General features: G+C 39.2%; 1 protein-coding gene across 6 annotated transcripts in view; it reads right to left on the bottom strand.

Annotated features, from left to right (window-relative positions):
* Positions 1-2,563: 2,563 nt before the first annotated feature.
* The window catches only part of B3GALT1 (beta-1,3-galactosyltransferase 1), a 214,697-nt gene continuing 194,981 nt past the window's right edge, over positions 2,564-22,279 (bottom strand). For all 6 annotated transcript variants that reach the window (XM_054208136.1, XM_054208134.1, XM_054208137.1 and 3 more), the window contains 2 exons: positions 7,858-7,896; positions 2,564-7,294 (listed from right to left, as the gene is read on the bottom strand). In XM_054208136.1, the coding sequence (XP_054064111.1) occupies positions 6,085-7,065 (981 nt within the window). In that variant the 5' untranslated portion in view covers positions 7,066-7,294; positions 7,858-7,896 and the 3' untranslated portion in view covers positions 2,564-6,084. The remainder of the gene's footprint in view (positions 7,295-7,857; positions 7,897-22,279) is intronic.

The raw sequence follows: 22,279 nt of genomic DNA, 5'->3' as shown, positions 1-22,279 counted from the left end.
AGTCTGCAGTACAGCAGATAATGGAGGCCAATGTTTTACTTCATTGCCTCTGAATGTGTATGAGGATAAGATCTGATGGATAATGGATAACTGTTGAAACTTCTTGCAATAGAAGATTCTTTTTGATGAGGGATTTTAATGAAGTTGAATAAATAATTGCAAATTTTAGAATGTTTCAAAATGTTTTATCCCTTGCTGCTCTTGCTGCCCTTTGGCCCTCCTTTTCTTTTAAGATGTTCCTATAAATGTCTTACGCTAAGCAAGAATCGATGCATGATCTGAGCATGATGCACTTAGAGCCCAATGGCTGGTGTATCAAGACGGATGCGTCCAGGTGCTGGTGTGGTGTATCTCACATGGCTGCTCTCTTTATTGCCAAAAGAGGATGGATGTCACGATAAAGAATTTTGTACTCTGTGCCTGCTAGCACTTCTCTAATGATACTGTAGGGAGCTCTCTGCTTCCCACCTTGCTTTTACTGCTATACTAAGGTGCCTTGAGAGGTCTGCTTTCTCTTTGAGGAAAGAGGTCATGCTAGAAAATAGGCCAGAGAAAGGAACTCCTAAAAGAAAAAGGGAAGTAGGGATTTGAATTATTCTTGATAGTCTTGACTTAGCTGCAGATATGGGAGGCCTTACCCAGCACACCTCAAGTTTGGGATATTTGCTTCCTCCAAATAAAAGTTGTCCACATTACAAAACCATTGCACATAACTCTGCTTGATATGTAAAACTGCCTTTGCAGAATAAATGCTCAAGGATAAATCTTGCATGACAAATAAATCACCTCTTGCTCTCCTTAGCTCTTTCAGGTGAGTCATACATACAGTGTAGTCAGCTAACGCGCAGACCTAGCAGAAAAATGGATCTTTTTTCCTGCGTTAAACATGTCATCAGAGGAGATACTTGAGACAGCTCCATTACAGGTGCAGTTGAATCAATAAGGCATATTCATTTCTCTTTCCTAGATGACTCCTCTTCTTCCATTTCATAAATTCCTAATTTTAAGAAGAGAAAAGTAAGCAGGTATTATTCAGTATAATGTTTCATCTCATACAAATCTCCTTTTCTGGCATGCTGTTGCTTGAATAGGCCAGCTTCAGCAGTTTTAAGAAGGGTTTTTACATATTGTTTTCACTTAGGGCAGTGCAAATTTCTTTGGAAATCTATGACAATCAATTAAGTAAATGAGAAAATAGAATGCTTGTAATTAAGATAATCAAGCTACATGAAATCTACCCCACTAGTGCTAATATCTGTGTATCTCCAAGCTGTATATTAATTAAACACCATGTAAGCGTTGCAATTAGACTCAGGCTGCAATGGTGAAAACGAGGGAAAAATGATCCGAGGGTTTTTTACTGTATGTGAAACACTTAGTTCTTTTAAAGCATCTTGTTATGATTTGTAAGGTTGCTGCATTGCTGCAGACATTCTTGGGATGCCTGAGGACTCTGTAGCCATCTTTAGCTGCTTCTGAAAGAGATGACCCAAAGAAAATACACTTTGGATTGCTAAAAGCTATATTTTTTTTTTTTTTTCCTCAGGGCTGTGTGTTATTTTCCCCTCAATTTCATGAATGAGTTTGGGTTCTTGAGCTTTGAAACCAGTAGCCAAGAGGTTAGATATTTTGTTCTACATGGGAAACTGCAAAGGGGAGAATGGAGAGAGAGGAATTATTCTGACTAGTTCTTAATATAAAAGGGACTTTGCCCTGCTTTTGTTTTGTGTTTTAATTTTGTGTGAAGACCCTAAGGTCACCCAGGCCTTCCTACTGGACAAAGCAGCATCTTAATATATTTGTACTGGAAGACAAGCACTACATGAGATCGACTGGATAATCTGGATGTATTCCGATTGTGCTTCTTCATTTATTTCCCTGGTGCTTTTGGGGGGCTTGGGGAAGCAAAAGACTCTGTCAGGGTCAGCATGTGGCTCTAAGAGGCCGGGGGAGGATCCCTTCCCTCTGTATGGATACCCTCCTGGTGGTCACGCAGCAACTTCAGAGTGTCTTTATTGTGGTTTTGTGAGATGTGGGGTTTGGGACATTTGTGCTTTCTCTTTTTCTCTGTTGTGTAGCTTTTGATGGCTGCAACCCATACGCATTAAGGTACGATGGAGATAGCAGAAGAATCATGTCACAGGGCCAAGGGAGTCAACAGCTTTGCCACCTTAGAACTGCCAAACTTTGGTTTCATTAGCTGGGGCTGCCAAAGCAGCTGAATAGGGCAAAGCAGATGATGAACCCACTTGCTAATGTGCCAGATATTGCCGTGGCTGTTTTAAGATTAAGACTTCGGAGTCAAATGAAGTAGTACACCTGATCACTGTGAACATCAACTTGATGAAGTTGTTGCACAAATAATGAATAAAAGTAATATATTTGTTCTGTTCATTTTTTCCAATTATTTTTTAAAAATCTATTTTTACAGCACAATGTTCTTCCTTATGACAAATGAGCCTGTTCACTGGTATCGTGTTTATTGTGTTTTCAGGCAATACCATTTATGTTTCTAAAAAGAAGTGAAGAAAACTGTACAGGACGCCTTCAGTTTTTCATTTGACTTTGTTCTTATTTTTTTTTATTATCTGACATTGATACAAAAAAATATTATCTTGATTAGCAGCTTTGCTGGCAATCCCACAAAACTGTAAATAATACTTTAATCTAAAAGAATGCACTCCTACAGACACTATAGATAAAACAATATATACAATTTAGACAAATAAATACATAAGTACAGCCAGTCATACATAATGATACACCTAAAGTTCGGTTACTGTTGACAAGCTTTTCTAGTTAATTACACTCTTCATTTACAAATTGCCATTGCCATCTACGTTATAAAGACAAAGAAAGAATCCCAATAAAGAATCAAAATTGATAGTTAAGATTATTATTAGGAAAGACGGAAAATGAACCTTGAAACTTCTGTTTAAATACTCTCATGGTTTTAGCAAAAAAATGCTTTTGTGAAAAACTCCTCCTAAAGAGAGGCATTCCCCCCGCCCAGCTTCTTTGCTCAATGTGCTTTGTTCATGTACGTTTTGGAATCAAAATGTCACATTTCTAAAGTGACAAGAAGCCAGCACGTCTTAACCAAGTGGTCATTTGTCCCATGCCTACTGAAACAAAACGACCTTTAAGTAACATAATTTTTTCCCTTGGTTAAAGGAAGCCCAATGCAAACAGTTGTTTGTTAACAATACCCCATGTGGCACAAATACTACCGTGTGGAAGAGACAGTAAGCTGACCCTGTGAGTAGGTGTATTGCTCCCTTTCTAGCTCCAGGTTGCAATACTGCAATTTCTGAGCAAAGAGAAAATAATAAATAATAAATCTGTTACATAAGTGTAACAAGCTAGTGAAGTCTAGTATCAGAAAATTAATAGAAGTAGAAAATTAATAGAAGTAGAAAATTAGGCTTTTTTGTGTTCTTTTAAATTCACTAGACAATAAAAGAAAAAAAAATCTTTTACATTCAAAAGTTAGGGCACACATGCTTAAGGCTCTTGAAACACTGGACAAATATAATGCCTAACTCAGCTCCATGCGTAACAGAATACTACGTAGCAAGCAGACTCTACACATATATACAGCTGAATACAGAAGAAAATGCCTTACAAATATGTACATCAGTTCCAAGGTGAACATTTACATTTCTGTTGAAGATCTATCTATTTATAAATGGCAGGAAATATATTTTTTGGGGATACTGTTTTCAAGATGTACCTTCCAATCATTAATGCAGTCTGCTTTTACTAGGAGAAATTCAAGGCTACTATGCTACTTGAGCCCTGAGGTATCCGGATTGGGAGCCCTGCTGTCCTCTTGGTTACTAACCAAAGGCCACAGAAGCATCAGCAGGAGAAGTAAGGCCACCAAATCCATTTGGTTGTGGATTCAGAAACCCCAAATTACCACACAGTGCAGAGGGATAGCAGAAATGATTGCAGCCTGTGGGTTGAAATTATTACAAAGTTTGTTCCTGGTAGGACGGTATCCATGCTGTCTGATTTACCTGAGGGCTGGGGATGAATTCCACCCTAGTTTCCCTTCCCAAACCGCATATTATGGGATTTGGGTAAGGAAAGCTGAACTTCACCCAGTCAGTGTGTGTGTATTATATATTCATCTATGTAATTAGTTGGACCTTGTTTAGCTAGAGTTCTGAGTTTGGCGGGAAGCAAGAGCAACTTTAACAAGGACTAGGTCAACTAGGGAAAGATTAATCTTAATTATGATTCAAGAGATTCACTATTTTTATATAAAATTACTGATTTTCATTTATGAAGGATGCACAAGCTCCTGTTGATTAGCAGTAACTCCTGGGCTATCTTGTGTAGCTTCACCTTCAGATCTGAAGTAGATTGTTTGAGATACCTGCTGCTTGTGGCTTGAAGGCCAAGTACACTTTACCTTATTTACAAGTAGTTCCTTTCAAAACCATAGTGCTGCATCTGTGAATAAGACTAACAATTTGTCATGAAACTACAAACCTTTTGGGGTAGCATCTTCATTCCCCTGTTACTGTTGTAAAGTGCTATGTACACCTATGGCAAAATAGGGTCAGAGTTTTCCTTTAAATTCTTATTCAGTTTTAATTTCTGACAACTTTATAGACATCCTGAATAATGTACAGACTTAGCAGTTTTTCATACATTACACACAATGCCAGCTGAAATGAATGAATCTCTTGTGTGTGCTGTGGACAGTGTGAGCAATCTACAGCTAATAACATTTTGGTGAGTTTTGTATCTTTGTAACTTGCCTGTGAATTCTTAATTTCAAGTTAATTGCTGAGCAATGTCATATTTTAGCTATTTGTTAGAAGGTGGTGCTAAATAGAGACGGCTTGAATTTTTTGAAGAATTTTCCAGGAAATAATTCTCATAACGCTTCATTAACATTCATATTCAAAACACATAAGCACATTATGAAACCTGAATAAAATCTTGTGTGTTTGATTTCTGTTGCATGCTCTGGGGATCTCTTGAGCAGGAACTCAGTGAGTATTGGCTCTGTGACGACTAACCTGGGAGCTGCAGATTTGTAACAAAGGCTAGAATTTGTTTTTCTTTAATAGGTGATTCTTAAAAGCCCTCAATAGAGCTTACTCTTAAAAAGCTGCTTTTGTGTTACTTTTTTTTAGGTAAATAGCATACTAACTGACGTTAAAGAAATAAGCTGCTTACTGACACTTTTATCATTCAATACAATTATATATTTCTACGTAAGACGCCTAATGGAGAGATCCACTGATACTAACAAGAAACATTGCACTTGCTTTGAAATTAAAAGATATTAATACTTTTATTATGTGTTCTTAAGATAGTTTTTCATACATCTCCCTGTCTTATTTCACCTACAGGTTCTACTTCATTTTAAAATTGTGTTAGATCTTTTAGGGGCTACTTTAGCCAGTGGAAAGAAATGGGATATCTTCTGAAATAATTTAAAGGAATACTATTTGGTGGATAAGAATATACTTCAGCGTGTGGGTTTTTTTCTAAGGTCTGCGAGACTTTGGTGTCCTTACCTGTCTAAATTCTGCTATTGTACCATCAGTAAGCTGTTTGGGAATCGCACGTATTGTACTATAAAATATACATGTCAAGATACGTGTATAAGGTCAGTGCAAATGTATACCACTCAATTTATTAACAAAGCTCTAAGCAGAGATGGTTGTAGGGTGTCAAAAAAGGAATAAAACTATATTTGTAATTCTTCATTTCTTAGGCCCTGAGTCTTATCTCAGAGGCTGGGGCATGAACTGTTAAGCAGCTCATGATAGTTTATTACTGTCCTTTACATACAGATACAGGAGCTGATATGTGTCATAGAGGATAATATACAAAAGCTGAGATTTGACTCTAGATCCTTTCGGTTGGTATAATGTCCTTATGAAAAGAGCCTGAAGTCTGTAAACCAGTAGTCAAAATGAGAATGAAAAATCAGTCATTAAAAATCCTCTCACAGTTAATATCCCACAGTTTAACCTGTAAATCAGCAGATCAGTTTGTCAAAAAATAACCAGACTAAATCAAAATTAAAAAAAAAAGGTATTTACATCTGTAAAAATCTTAACATCTAAGATGTTTCTTGCTGGACATGTCATTCCAAATTCTGTGCATTTCTTCTGGTGTTATCTGGTGTACCGTGATCACCCTGCGGTACCTGCACAAGCTGTAGGCCATTTTCCAGTGATTGAAGCCACTGTTTTGGAAGGGGTGAATGCCCAGCTTCCGAAGACAGAGTCCAACGTACACGTCTTCAAGGTGAAGGAGTCTGGTGTGAAGGGAGGTTTTGTAAATCAGTTCCGCTACATCAGCTGAAAATATGTAGCCGGTGCCTGAACAGAAGGGTGGATAATTGCTGTCAGGATACAAATCTCTTGGCATGTACCACTTACTGCGAACATCTCGTATTGGTCCTCCATTTATAACGTAACCTGTGAAGTACCTTCTCCTTGGCTTGGTGTTAGGTTTGAGCAGCTTATAAATAAGATTATCCATATTTACAAAAATATCACTGTCTGTCTTCATAACATACTTTGCTTTTGAACAAAACGTTGCTACCCACCTCATCCCCATCAACGTTTTCAGAGTGAGGTTATGGTATGAGTCAATAAAATCCTCCACAATAATATCATGAAAAATTTGGCTTTCTTGCTCTACCATTTGATTTAAGACAGGATCTGTGTTTTTTCCAAGAAGAAATAGTGTGGCGATTTTAATTCCTTTAAAGTTGTTTTCGTCTCCCCATGTTTCTCGAATGGCTTGCCTTGCATCAAACTCTTTGTGAGTCGTGCTGATAAGAATGACCAAGAAAGGGACGCTCTTCTCACATTTGTTGGGTTCATTGATAAGAAAGTCAAAGGAATGTGGATTTATAGGTCGAGTTCTTATGTTGCCAAAGGAAACATTTTTTCTGGCTATGGATATGCTACTGATCTGTCTGTGGCCCGTGTAGGAAGAAGTAGGACGTGTTATACTTAAGTACCAAAGAGCACTTGCCCAACAAACTACCGTCAAAACATACAAGCATGAGACCTTTGAAGCCATTGTTCCTCTAGCTCTTCTATTCCATGCGATGAATAAATAGCCTTCGTACCATGAGCGAACCTATGTCCCAGAGAGGCAACATATTATTAATGAAACTTGAAAGTTCGATTTATAAAGAAACCTCTGTAATCATTCATGGATCTCAAATAGGAGCTATTAACCCTGATGATACTCAGCTTTTCTTCTTTTGCTACCAGCGGCTTCCATTTCTTGGAATTTTCTGTTATTTCTGAAAAAAATGAAGAAAAATTTTCCATTGCTAGATCATAAAAGCCCAGGGCAAGAAAAATGAGCTTAAATATGACTGGCCATTAATAAGCTAAGTGTCTTCATGCATTTCTCAGGTATCCTTTTTTTTTCTCACGAGGTACCACAATGCAAGATAGCGTACTAGAATAGAGCAGTATAACTGAGGTAATTCTTTTATGATGGATAGTTTCTCATAGATTATAATATATTAAAAAAGTTAAGCATGCATAGCATGTTGGCTATTTAGGTAATTTTAAAAGAATGCGAAAATAATTTTCTGGTTTCTAGCATTTTCTTGCTTCCTAGCATTTTTTCTGGATGATCTTTCAAAACATGCCATGAAGCATTTTAATATTATTTAAAGAATGAAAAATAATGTACTTTATCTTAGGATTAATAGCATCACTGGCAACCATGCACAGGAATATCTACAAATCCCTTTTAGTCTCAATGTTGTTAATGTTATGTCTCTCTAACAAGAGCATGCTGCGGTGGAAATCAGACAGAAAGGTACAGGAGGGAGAGATACATATGCTGTCTTACCCATGCAAAGATCAGTGCTCGAGTAGACTCCAGAAAAGTCTAGAAATAAATTAACACAGTTCAGTTATTCTTGTTGGCTTCCATCTTTACCTTTCATGAGCAGACATTGTTTGTATACCATGTAAGATAAATCACGATGGAAGCCTATTAACTGTCGCTTTGCTGGCTGGTGCAGAGAGCACTTGCCTGCTCGACCAGGGTTCCTGCCCTGGCAGCCCTTCCCCACTGCTGCGCCCAGTCCTGCCTCTGGCACCAGGGAGCTTTGAGGCTTCCCTGGATCCAGAGAATGTGCCAGCCCTGAAGCTTCCTTTGCTCTTAGCGTGTTTCCTGGGAACCAGTTCTACTTATCATCATTTCATTGAAATGAGGCAAGCTGCATTAAACCTGCTGGATCAGTGCTGACTCCTCCAAGGCACACAACTAGCTGGAGAGTGCCTGTAGGCTCCACGTTCAGGGGTTTTACCACTGCGTTGCTTCAGAGCTAAAAGATAGTAGAACCATGCAACAGACGAGCTTTGCACAAGAGTCTTTGAAATATTTAATATTTACTTTGGACAGAACAAAACATCTATGGATTCAGATAAAAAGATAGAAGCCCTATCTTAGAAATGTCCTTTCTGTTTCCACACTGCTTTGACACATTGCTTGGATTACATCAAAATGCTTTTTAAGGAGCCTGTACCTCCCCGATGTTGGATACGTATGGTCTCTTTTTCCTTTCTCCAAAACCAGATGAGAGTGTGGCCCTGGAGGTGGGCTCGTGGCAGGGTCTCCTGCCTGTGACCTGTTGCTTAGGGTTTGTGCAGACAGAGCTCCCCCCGGGCAGCTATCAGAGTCGGAGACTGTTATCCTGTGTTACTCTATCACACTGAGGTGCAAAACCAGCAGAGAAACAACCTTAACATTTGCTGAATATATACAGACTGCGGTTTCCGCATTGATTCTTAGAGCTAACGCTCTCTTGCTAGTCTTCATTACGTGCATTTTTAGCTATTAAGTGGCCAGAACCTGCATACCCCTCTCCCATTCCATGGAACAGGAAAATATGAATTTGTGGACTGGTTCAGAGCTTTATCAGTTTTAATCCGTTTTGCCCTATAACTGGGGCAATTTAATGAAGTAGAGGTGATCTCCTTTGCTACTTGTCACAGGACTTGGGGTTTGTGATCTTTTCCCACCAAGCAGTAGCAGTAAGTATTTGGAAGCAATATATTTAAGTCGAGGCTTTAAACTGCCCCATAGGGCTGCAGAACACAATGACCTTGGCACACACGCATACATCCTTGTAAATAAATACAGTTGTGATGAGTGTATACACAGATGCTACCGTCATGTCTGGAGAGGGGATCTGTCTTTCTCTAACAACCCACTGGGGTCACTGAGACACAGTTCTGAGAAAGCCAAAACACATCCCTGATCTGGTAGGTTCCGTTTTTTTCCTGGCTTCGTTGTGAATCTCTGATAACCGCCCCCCCTTGGAAACCCCAGCAGGGAAAAACACCAAGCATGAAATGTCATAATGTAATGAAACCATAGCAGTCTAAGTTCTAGAAGATTGTGGTAATAAAGAAATACAGCAGTCATGGATTGGAGATGTAGAGTGTGAGCTATGTAGGTCAGTGTATTTAACAGACTCCAGCATTAAGGTCTCACAAATGCTACTAATATTCTGCATATGATGAATTATTTTAGGAAACTATCTATGGAATTCTCTAAACGTGTATATTATTCTACATCGTTTCTTTAATAAACCAGGTGCATTAGTTACCATGAATACTGTGCAGATATCTGAGGGAAAGGAAAATTGTAACCAGTGCTCCTTACAAACCGCAAAATTACATAAAATAGCTTTTCAGTCCAGCAATGCCATGGCTGTGATGCCCAATCTCGTGTGCTCTGAAAGGATTAGAAGCAACAAAAGCCTTAGACCATTTTGAAGAAAGATTCCAAGCTATATTGTAGGGAATTTTTTGCTCAGTTATGAAATCTACAGATAACTGTTTGTCCAGGATGAATATTTCTTACATTAGCCCTCGGATTGCCGGCTCTTGAAATAAGTTTATCTTTTTCTGTTGTGTGTTTGGTTTGGGATTTTTGTTTGTTTGTTTTGCTTTCTTTAAAGAAAAGAGTTTAGGTGATGTTCTTCAGTTTGGAGTGTTTTCCACCATCCCTATGGTAATTTTTGAGCAAAGTGCATGTGAAGTTGTTAAGGGTGAACTGGCTGTAGTTTTCCTGACCAGTGAAATATTAGATTTAGTTATTTTTTAGGAAGATTAAGGGGAAAAACAAGAGAGCTCTCTGCTTTCCTTTGATGTGGGTCTCTGCTATTCCTACTCTGCTGTGAGGTGAAGATGAGAAGATTAAAGTTCACGTTCCTGCTTTACCTGACCTTTTTGCCACATATGGGGAACAGATTTGGAAGAAAATAGCACAAACAAAACTAGTAAATAGTGCAAATACAAAAAAAAAATTACTGAGGGGTCTTGGTCTGCTGTTTTAGCTGAGATTATTGTCACCTTCAGGACTGATCTCTCTCACTCTTTGTAGGATTGCAGAGGGGAGGGGGTTAGATAAGTAGCTCTGTCGTATATTTTTTTGGCCATAGGGCTAATGCTCCTACAAATTATTTCTGGTAACATTGTTCCTGCACAGCAATTCCAATAATATTTAGCTTGCACAAGCAAGAAAATGCATAGTTGATCAGGCAGGGAAACATGAACTGAGTAGTGAAATGCGTATTTTGTGATGATTTAGCAGTCAAGAATTTCAGTAGTTGTCAAATTCTGTTATTAATGACATCAAGGACCTGAACAAATGCCTAACTCAGACTTTCTTAGAATTACTCCTGTGTTGAAGGTATCTTGCAAAATTACTTGCAGTATCAAAGTCTGTGACAGCAAACCTCTTCCTTGCCATGTGTTGTCACTGGAAACTAAACTCTGCAGCCGTGTGATATGTGGGATATCAAGGGTGTGCGTTACAAGGAATGAAATTAGAGTGTAAAATTAATGTGCTCAAATTACAGTGTGTTAAACCTTGTGAGTTAATTACTCATTTGGAAAAGAAGAGGAATAAAATATGTGAACTAGGGGCACTACTTTCATCTAAATAACTGAAAGCACCTCAATGTCCTAATGTTATTGTGGTTCATTTAGCAGTTTGCCCAGAAGTTCTTCAGAACGTTTTTAACGTAGTCAATAGTAAACATATCTAAAGCTGCCTTGAATGTTAAAATTTGTAGCAAATTCATTAAGACATTGTGTTCCTAGTCCTGATACCGCATTCAGTATATTGTCATTATGAGGCTGACTTTTTTTTCTTTTTTTTTTGTTTTGTTTTGTTTGGTTTTAAGTTTTGCCATGATCTTGAATTTAGTGCTGATATATGTTTGAAGGCCCTCTAACGGCAGGGCATGGATTGTCACAGGGGGAGCAGAAACCTTTTACCAGTTTTGGATTTTGTCTGTTGGGATAGGGTATGTCACGTTTGGGGACACTGGCACAGGAAAAGGGCAAAGGAGCGTCACCTCCTTTTCTCTGTTCTGTGGGTTAAAAGCTTTTGAGCACAGCAGCAGCAGCAATGTTAAGCTCTTGGATCCTTGTTCTTAAAAATATTTTAATTCAATCTGTCCCTTTTCCCATCCTGGCTGTCATACTATTAGTAATCGAAGGCTCAAGCTTTGCTAGCGTAGATGATTGTACAAAGCAAATGTTTAGCACCATGTTTCCATATTGTGACTCGAAGTCATGCACTTAATTGCACTACTCGCTGCGCATGCTGTGCGAGCCAGAGAAGCCACCCAGTTGGAGAACAGAAGCAGTACTGTGTAACTTCCGTAAGTAATTGACCTGATGGAGACTGTTGAGTATTTGCAGCAAACCTTTTACAAGCTGACTGCACATCAAGAATAATCCTCCAGATAATGAACACATTTGAGAATCTTGCTAACTGTTTGTGGGCAATTTTCAGGCAGGCGTCAAATGAGTTCAGCAAATGTTACTCGCCAACGCCAATATTTTGCCAATATTTTGGAACACTGCTGTCTCCGCTGAGAGGTTGTTGATCTTTTTCTTTCAAGAAAGCCCATCCTATGTAAGTGCAGTTGCATTAATGTAATTAGATCATGGTGGATGCACATGATAGAAACCACAGCTCTTGAAGCCTGGCATGTTGCCATAGTTGTAATCCATACCATGTCACTATCTACTGCTGAGGCATAACGTAGGTGCTGAGCAGAGGCAGTCAGTATGCTGAGCCCCAGGGATGACCCTGGGTGAGAAGCCAAGGGCGGCCGCAGCTGCTTACCCTGACACCCAGGAGCCTGGTAGGCAGAGCACGACTGAGTCAAATTAACACTGTGCATCTCTGCCAAAATGTACCTATTCCTTTCCCTGAAAAAAAGAGGGAGTGCAGCTGCTAAATTATTTAGTAAATGTAGCAAGCTCTTCTCATTTTCCCTGAAGAGATATTTTTGTAAGAGATCATGGCTTTCATCTGTATGTAGACGGAGACACTGAAATGTCTTCATCATTTATGAAGTCTTTAAATTACCTAAGGAAAAGTCTGTGATTATTACCAAGTCTTGTTGAGAAGGTAATTATCCTGAACATTAAGAACACATCTACAAAGAAATTTGGGGACACTGTTATTTTCTTGGCTGTATGTTTTCTTGAGGAAATGGTATATAATTTCTCAAGGAAATTCTGGACAGATGGCATAGGTGATTTAACAGGAGATTGCATGCTCCTCTCGTGCAACTTCATTTGAAGGTTTCTTAAATATTCCAAATGCTTTTTCTGTGCCTGGATGTAACGGACTTGAAACCAAATCAGTGCTGCAAAGGAAGACCTTCTTCTCTAGAATATATGTGGAAAAGGACTGTAATAGGTGTAGGAACCACTATCTCAGGTTGAGGGGAGGAAAGTACAAGCGTTTATTTCTGGTCCATGTTTTTTAGAAAAATCAGTTCTACTTTGGGGGGTCCCAGCAGTCATATGTTAAAAGAAGCTGGCTTCCCTTCTCTTCCTTCAAAGGCAAGGAGGACAAATATTTTCTGAAAATCAGGCTATGTTTTAAGATATGCTGTTTGTACCTAGAGAATCATTCCTTTTTCACAGAAATATTGATGATGGGCTTTACCCTAGGCAGTAACTGAATGTGAAAGCAAGTATTTGCACAAGTGATTCTTTCATGTTAACAGTTCTCTTTTCATGAATGGTGATTTGTATATGGTTTATGCTGTATTTCATCACTGAATTGAAGAATTGATCTCTGGAAATAAATTTGGGATTTATAAATTATTTCTCAATATTTACTACCCGCTTTTAATGTGAATGAAAAGTAAAAATGACTGTGCATTGGGGAATTTTATGAAAAGCTTCTAAGTCATATAGGGAAAACACAAGTTTTAGAATTTCCAGTAAATGTGCCCATGTTACTGAAACTTCCCTAACTTTTAAAGAGCTACTGAGCAGTCTGTTAAAAGTTACTCTACATGAAAGCAAATCTGTATATGAGTGACTTGTCTGTATTTTCCACTTTATATTTTTTTCAATTAATGTATCTCTATATAAACAGGATTTTCTGTTTTCAAGAACTGCTGAGACAGCCTACATAAAACAATTAAACTGTATTTTCATTACTTTTTTTCCTCATGCTTAAGAATGAATTATGCACCTAATTTTTCTCAACGAAATAATTTGCATGTTAAAAAGTTAAACAGTTTCCACCATGACTAAACTGTGAAGTGCAGTTTTCAATTGCAGAAGATCAAATAGTTGAAAAGAAATATTTAGGAATATTTTTATCAACAGAAATGTCAGATTTACCATGACAGAGGGGAACCAGGATAAGTTACTGGTTAGGAAATGTGAGCTTGGCATGAAAGACCATTCCTTGGCTGGCAATGTACAGAGGTGGGATCTCTGTTGGTTTGAGGAGCCTTTCTTTGTGGCTTGGTTTGTACATCAGGAGCTTTGTAGCAGTAAATTGCCATCCAATTTTTGCAGCTCAGGAAGTATCTTCTATGCAGAAAATATTTCCCTGCTTTCTCTGAGCAGAGACTTGAGAGCTGCTAGGTTGGCCACGCACCGGTCAGCAATTTTCATACTCGCGGAGCTGAGTGATAGCAATTGGCCTCCATATGACTGAGGAGTAGCTGCCTTCTCTTGTGGGGACCAGGAACCTGGTCTGCACCAGATGCGTCTACATGGGGCTTCTGTAGATGCATTTTCTTCGTGGTAAATCTGGCTTTGAATTAAACTGGCCTTGGAGAACCCCCTGTGATGGTGGTGATGGACAAAAGCGGTGATAGATGAAGATTCAAACTTGTCCTGTCTGGGTTTGGGTATTTTGTAAAAGCAAAACATTCACAGTTGGTTTGCTAACCAGAAAAAAGTATGATTTCATAAAATCTGATATTAATAGGAGATTGATTTTTTTTTTTTTTTTTTTTATTCCACTCGTCATGTCTCAACATGACATTTTCAGTATCCCTCTTACTGTTTTGGTCATTTTTTTAAAACAACTCTTTTGGTCATAGTCATTGTATGTTTGAAGCCTAGTCCTCTCCAAAGTCTTCAACAACTGACTCCATGTGGAAGGAGGTGAAAGAACAGCCAAGACCCTGAGGACCACCTGTACGATGGATGGGTTTCTAGAGTTTCAGCAAACTGGCTATGCTCGGTCAGATATTAATCTAGAATAGTTAACAGCTAGATTTTACTCAACTCAAAATAATATTAAAACTTGGGACATGCCAATCAGCAGTTCTGTCTTGCAATATTGCTGTTGCAGGTGATTTATCTGAAGCCAGTGCATGCTGCTGTTAATGGGAGTTTTGCTGCTGAATTTAGTAGCAGGTATTTTAAGTACATATTCTTTGTGCTAACTAAAGGTGAAAGAAAGAAAATGAAGAATATAAACTGAAAAAAGCAGAATAATTTTAAGCAGAAATCTTTTTCATTTCTTTTTCTTTTAGTATTTTTTTTTCTTCTGAAGTTGCCCAGGGGATGTCAAGTGTCAGATCTGTGCATTTTTTCCCATGAATGCTTTTCAGAAACAATTTTAAAAAACACTTTGCGACCTCATGTTGTGATAGGTCATTTGTGATTCCATCAATCATATCATATTCCAGCAGTAACCTGTAAATTGCATCTCAGTACAGTTATAAACTGATGCACATAACTTATTTCACTTTGGGTTACCATAGCCACAACCATTACTTTCTTTAGCTATTTTGCTGTGCTCTATTGTGAAATTCCACAGCGAGGTTCCTTAGCTCATGTCACCACTGAATTAGTTACAATATTTTACATCTAATGAAAGTTCAGGACAAAAGAAAGGAGGCTTTGAGTCATTAAAAAAAAATTTCAAGGGGCTAAACCTTTAGGACTGCTTTAACAAAATCTTTATTACTTGAGAAACAATTTTACGTAATTTATTACCAGAGTCAATCAGTTAAATTACCTTCAAGTAACAGTGTTTGAAATCAACTATACTGCTGTTCTTGCCTTAACCTTCTTAAATCTCACTATTTCATTTGCTTTGTATTCACAGCGAAGCCTGTGAAAAGGTGGTCTGGGTTATGACACCAAGAATAGATGACAATGGCCTTGATTATATAGATGCCTGCACGAGCGGCACTGCCATTCTCAATTAATCTATGTCACAAAAAGGAGGAGGAACGATTATGTGAAGACTGGAACACCTAAAATCACGCTTACAGTGTCTGTGGTGAGGATAACTCATTGAACTCGATAATGAATCTACTTCCCACAATTCACATGTTATCAGGGGCCATTGGAAGAAAAGTACAAACAATTAAAACTTTTGGTTTTATACTGGGAAAAGTTCTAAAATAGTTTTGAACCTGCCCATTAAGGTATCTGTCATGAGGCTTGGGGAACTTTGCTTTTAACCTTATGAAAACTGGGGGCATTTCAGGCTGGAAACATTGATTGTTGCTATGTATAAATGCATCTTTATAACCTCAGAGCACAGCTTTTCTTGATAGACAGTTACTGGAGGGATTCTTCCCTATCTCAGGTGTATCTGTATGATACCTATTTTTATTGTAATTGTTATATATTTTTTATCTGTGAATGATTGAGGGTTTTTTTAGAAGGCTAAAAATTAGCTAGAGTTCACGTTATTTTCTCATTTCTTCCACAGCAACGAGGCTAGAAAATTTTGTGAACAGTGACTTCAGGTGATCATATAATAGCATAGCTTGCAATTTTTGTGCTTAAGAAAAAACATTAGATATTATCAGATATCTAAGGAACTTCTTGGATGCTGTGAGGATGTGGCTACATGGACACTTCCCCGCACGCCGAAAATATTCCCCATGTTGAAGAGTTCCCAGAGCCTTGCTCTGTCCACCCAAGAACAGGTTGCAGTTCAGTTTTTTTCATGTTTGCATTACAGTAATTAATGTGAAGCTATGTTGTGAAGCAGTTGTCACCGTGAGCTATTTATAAGTCAAGCTTCAACTTTCTAATTCCCTTCGTGAAGTAGTTGTGATACATTTAACACAAGCTGTTGCTTTCAAAATTGCAACTGTCTCTCACAGAACTGTAACGTTTAAAAAAAAAACAAAACAACCAACGAAACAAATGACTTTTGTCTTCAACCTGGAAAATATGGCCCATACTTCAGCCAGATGACTTATTCTCAAATATGTGAAAAAAGTTTCCTAGACATACACTTTTTTTTTTTTTTTTTGGTTTGGTGGGTTTTTGTTGTTGTTTTTTGTTTTTGTAATTGGTTAGTCATGATTGAGATCTCCCACATTATAGGAATTTTTCTGGGCATGGTTTTCTGGTAGCATGGCTTTAAATCTGCCAGAGACGAATAACTGCAGCTCTAACACAGCCAGGTGGTGGCTGCCTGCAGCTGGCTGTGCCCCCTCCCCTCCAGCTGGTAGGTTTTCCAGGGATGCTCCCCCGGCACCTCTCCAGCTGCGGCACTGAGCCCCTGCAGTGCTGGCTGGGATTTCCAAACAAGTTATTTCACAGAGAAGGGATAGTCCTCTTGGAAAAGAAGGATTTGCCTCCTCTTTGCACTGAAAGGAGCTGGAATGACATTTTATTGGCTTGTCTGTTTACCTTGCATGGAGTGGTGCGTTCCCGCTAAGGAGCTGGTGTAGCCATCAGCTCGTGTCTGTGCTCCTGGGCCACTGACCTCAGCGCAGCTTAGTCCAGCTGAGGGGCAGCACTTCTGGCTGTTAGCTACGTATGATTGCCTTTACAATGAAGACTGGAAACGTGTTTTTTTTCACTTTGTCATAACTAAATGGTAGATGGGGTTTTGCTTGAATTTAAATGAAAGCCTACTTTTACTGGGGACTCAACAAGAAAAATTTCAGCTGCAGAAGAACATTTTTTGCAAAGCTGTTAACATCTGAGAGCAAGGTAGTGTCAGGCTCTTTCAACAGGCACATATGGAGCATTTCACAGACACGACCCCGGACAACTTGTCAGCATTTAGTTTTCTGAAGCTTGCGCTTGAAAGGACCATTGCACAATGTTACACTTACACATTCATAGAACATACGCTCAACACAAGAGACCCTTTCTCTTGTGGCAAGGATTTAAAAAATGGGCCCATAGTAACTGGAGCTTTTGGGATGAATCAAATGAAGGACCGCATGCTGTAGTAAATTGATAAATATATATCCTTGTGAATCCACAGGAGTAAATTTGTCTTCATTCTTCTACGATATTTTAAAAGTGCAGCAAATTGTGTCCTCAGCTGAGACACAAATTTGAAAAATACTGTTTGGGATCACAAATGGGTTGCTGCCTCCTTAGCTAAACTAAAAACCCATTCTGGGTTATCAGCTATGCCTTCTTAGTTCACCTTTTTCCTCAAAAGAATGTTTCTTTATTTTTCCACTCTATTCCCTTTACGAAAACTGTGAATGTTGTCTATTAGTCTCAGTGAAAGAAACCTGGGTGTCTCTGGAGAAAGCAGCCAGTTAACAGCTTTTCCATTTGCACTCAGATCAGAGTTTAACTTGAGCCCTATGAGAGCTGTTGTAGGCAAAGATTGAGGAAGTTTTCTCACAAACTGTTATTGATGAACAACGGTTCATGAGAATTTCTCAGTTAATAACTTTTATCTCCCAGCTGGGCAGAATACGGCTGATAATCTCGGGTATCTAATAAAGCTGCAGGAAGAACTGCATTCTGGTAAAGTGTAAATCTGAATTCCTGTTTCAACTCACTTTTATCACTTATGTCATTAGAGATGTCCTTCATGTGTACTCTTAGAGTTTTCACTAGGGAGTATAAATTTCAAATCCTGAAGAACTTTGTGAGTAGTCAGGAATACTAGCTCTGATTTCTTACATCTTTTTTTCTGTGAGACTTCCTAATTAGGGGTATTTGCGGTGACTGGTAACTAGGAAAGAAGCTTAGCAAATTTCTTCCTAATATGTGTGTATGTGTGTTTGTCTTTGTTTCCCTAAACATAACAGGGCCCATTTCTGTGGGCTCATTATGCTGCCAGCACATTTTGCATTCTCTTTTTCCTATTGTGACTAGTGAGGTTGTAACCATTGCAATTGCAACTTCTCAGAATAATTGGAAACTCTCCACTTGGCTTCTCTACCTGTAATTGTGTTGTCCCTAGTGGGTTGACGTAGGTGTAAATGTAGACTCATTGTCTATATTGAAGGATTTCTCAAAACGTAGGCAAAGTGGTGTTATGTAAAGGATGGCCTTAAGCATGTTCAGAGCTGAAAAACAGGGAAAGCAGTCTTCCTCCTCCTCCCAGTTTGACTGTTACTCAGACTCTACTGTGGCATGGGTAAAGCTCCAGAGAAGATAATGTGCCGCTCCAGAGAAGATTATGCAGCGACTTGTGCACAGCACTGCTCAGTGCTTTCTGTTGCTCTGCTTTGGTGTGTTGTGCCGTTAGCATCAGTGATGCCGAGGATGGCTGTCTGCCTTGATTCTGCTGCAGCTCAACAGATAAAATCTCTTTTTATCGCCCGCTTTTCTTTGGGATGTGTTGGCTTCTGCTTCGATAGGAATATAATGCACTACTGATAGAAATCAACTTTGTGAAGCAATAAGCAGTAAATATATTCTGTCACTGTGCCCAAAGGGAATCATATGATACCCTAGTTATTCATGTATTTGAGGCCAAGCCTTAATGAGAAAGAGAATATACAGTGTAAAAATCTAGATTGCTTCTCTTAGCTCTCCATCTGTGGACCTTCAAGAGCTTTATAAACACAAGCTCACTGAGCAGCTGTATACCCGAAGGAGGCAGGTAATACAGTAATAAAATCTGCCAAGCAAGTTAAGGGTCCAAATTTTCATATATACCTCAGGGTTGTAAGAATTATATATAGCGGTTTCACATAGAGGCATTCTTCTGGGAGACTTTTTCTTATAGAAGCAACATAAGATCAAACCCCTCTTTTGATCATTTTCCAAACTTCGTGGGTGCTTAGTCTTTGAGTAGAATCAGAAGAGATTGCTGTACAAATAACATGAACTCAGACCTCCTCTGGAGGAAGGTGTTGGCTGGAAACAACAGGGATCTCCTGAGAACATTTAAACTCTGTGCAGGTCCCCCTCAACATCCCAAACCCTTCTTTCGCTTTCAGCAGTCTCCTTTCAGCATTATTTTAATCTGAGAGATCTCTTGAACAAAAGAGATTTTAAAGCAGTCTGCAATCTGTGGTTCCATTTATTATCTGCTATTCTGATATCAAAGGCACCACGAAGCAAAAAAGATATGAAATGCACTAAAGCAGCTGTCAGGCCAACTGTTGTGGGATCGCACAGGCCATGGGAGGAACGCTGCTGTGTGACCGAATGCTTGACGTGGGAGTCCCTTAGATGTCACAGCCAGTGTCTCCTCTGGCGCTTTCTATCTAGCGAGGAAGAAGGTGTGCTCTGACTCACTCTCCTCATATGGAAAAAGCCAGGAAACACAAACGTTGATACACACATCAGTAACCCTTTGTCCTGCTTGGGACAAAAGAATTGATGTCCTGGCAGTCTCATTCAGAGCAGGATAAGAGCTGCTGGAGAGGCAGGGGGTGTCTGGATAAAAGGAGAAAGGAGGAGAGGCGATTCTGCCTGGGGTGTGTGGAGTGAAGCCTCCCCATACTGTGTGGTTCAAGGTGGGCAGAAGACAAAACAATCTAAATGCACAAAATTTCAAATTATTCTCTAAAATCCTTTCTTGCTGCTCATGCAATGAAGAATAATGCCCCATAGCAAAGGGATGTAAATAATTTCTTGATGGTTTCTTTTGGCTGCGTGGCAACAACGGAACTAAGAGCTGCCCAATACGTTTAAAGAGAACTTCAATGTTTTATTATTCTTTCATACTCTTAAGAAAAGCTCTCTCTTTCTCTGTGCTTTTCTTTGAACAAATTAATTTGCCAGTCTATATAGCTCAGAGTGCATGTACTTTGCAAAGATGCTGCCATCTGACATTTAATTTACTTTCTAAACTGTGATCTTAGACATATATTTCAGGGAAAAGGAAGCCAAGTGGTTGAGTCTATTTTCCCTTTGTGTGAACAACAATGGGAATAATTCCAGAACCAGGCAGCTGTCTGAAATGCCAACTGCAAATCACCTTTCCAGTGAGGCATTAATTCATTCTGTGAAAAACATGCACAAACTGGAGAAAAGAACTCCGTTTCAATTCCTCCCCCTGTCCACTGGCTGGAGCAATTAAACTCCGAATAGGAAGTTTTTGAGACGATTTTATGTCGCATTTTTTTTTTTTACTTTTTCTAACGCCTATTTCTGATCATCTCCCCTCCCTCTCAGCCCCTTGCCACACATGCCTCCTGCAGAAGATGGGGGAGCGGCAGAGGGTGCTGCTGGTGGGGTCAAGGCTGCCAGGAGGCAGCCCCTTGGCTCCAGCCCGGACACGGCCCCCCCTGCAATCAGGAACCCCTTGGGGTTAACAGTCCCTGCCTGTGGGCAGGGGAAGCGCGAGGAGAAGGAAGGGGGTCAATTTGCCCCTCCCTGGCTGTTTGTGCGCTGTCTTTGGAGATGGGTCCTTTGGGAGCTGGGAAATAGTACATGAGACCAAGATGGAAAACATTTCTTTGCATCTGTGCCTGAGACATTAGAGCACAGTGTGTGTGTGTGTAAGCCGGCACTGCCACAAAAATATCCATACATTTTTTAATACTTTATGATTAGTTTTAGTCAGAGCTCCCCAGTCAGATTTGCCTCATGGTCAAGCAAAAACTGGGATCAGCACAGCTAAGAGGCATTATCAGCCTGAAGGGAGAGGATGGGGCAAAATGGGGCAGAGCTGTTTTCACAGCCACACTTCTGCCTTAAATGTTCATCAGAGAGCTGAGGGCTCCCTTGTTCCTCCGGGGACTGTAGCAGTAGCCCCAAAGTTTCCTTATACAAGAATAAGACCAAGAAAACAGTTCCTTTCTTCCTCTTGCGGCAGTTGCAAACAAGGAATAAACTAAAATTGCCTATTAAATATTTAGGTTTAAATTTCAGTGATGACTGGAATGGTTTGGAAATCAATTCAAGCACTTCTTGAGAATTAAAAAATAAGTCTCCCTTTTTTCATTTTTTTAAATTTGTTTTCACAATACCTAGTGATTCTTTGTATCCTTTGACTCTCCTGAGATCACTGTGAACTTAAACTGGAACCTAATTGGATTTTAACAGGAAACTTGTTCATGTGTATAGCAGCTTTAAAGGGCATGAATAGTATAGTGATTGAGAATGTGCTGCTATTTGAAAGATTGATGTGATTTTCTGATTTTGATGTAAAATGAAAACATAGTGAGAGGCTGTCACAAGCTTCTGAATCAGCCAGATTCTTTTTAGAAGCCGAAGACAGCTCTTGGCTCAGGTAGGCTATTCTCCTACATGTGCCTCTGCCAAAACAGAGTGTGTGTGTCAGGGCTTTTTTGCTGTTGTCTTTTTCTCCAGATGGTGTAACGAGGGCTAGACTGCTCGTTGCTTGCCAAAGGTTGTATAATATTGTGGCAAAATGCAATCCCAAGCGGCAATTTTGAAGGTAGCATATCAATCACTTACTCATCAGGTTCCTGCACTTCTTGCGTGTAGAGTCAAACCTTTGTCATCAGGCCAAACCTATTTACAAGTTTCATCCAAATGTTTTGAGAGTGATGAAATTTGGTATGTTTTCCCTCCAAATGTTGGTTAAAGTGTCCACTGTTAGGAGGATGGTAAGAGCCAATATGCAGCCAATCCTTTTTTTGTTCTTCTGTACCTCAAACCTAAGTTGCTAAATCCCTCAGGTCAGCTGAAAATACTACTACCTTGGATTTGTCTGTGATTTTTCTCTATAGTACTTCTAAAGTAAAAGCAAGTAGTATTTGGTGTCACAAACAATTTACTTCCATAGTTGTGATTAACTAATTTATTAGCTTTTGAAACACACTTTG

The sequence above is a fragment of the Rissa tridactyla genome, chromosome 7 (genome assembly GCF_028500815.1).
Source record: "Rissa tridactyla isolate bRisTri1 chromosome 7, bRisTri1.patW.cur.20221130, whole genome shotgun sequence".
NCBI classification, from domain to species: Eukaryota; Metazoa; Chordata; class Aves; order Charadriiformes; family Laridae; genus Rissa; species Rissa tridactyla.
This window is presented reverse-complemented; position numbering and strand designations above follow the sequence as displayed.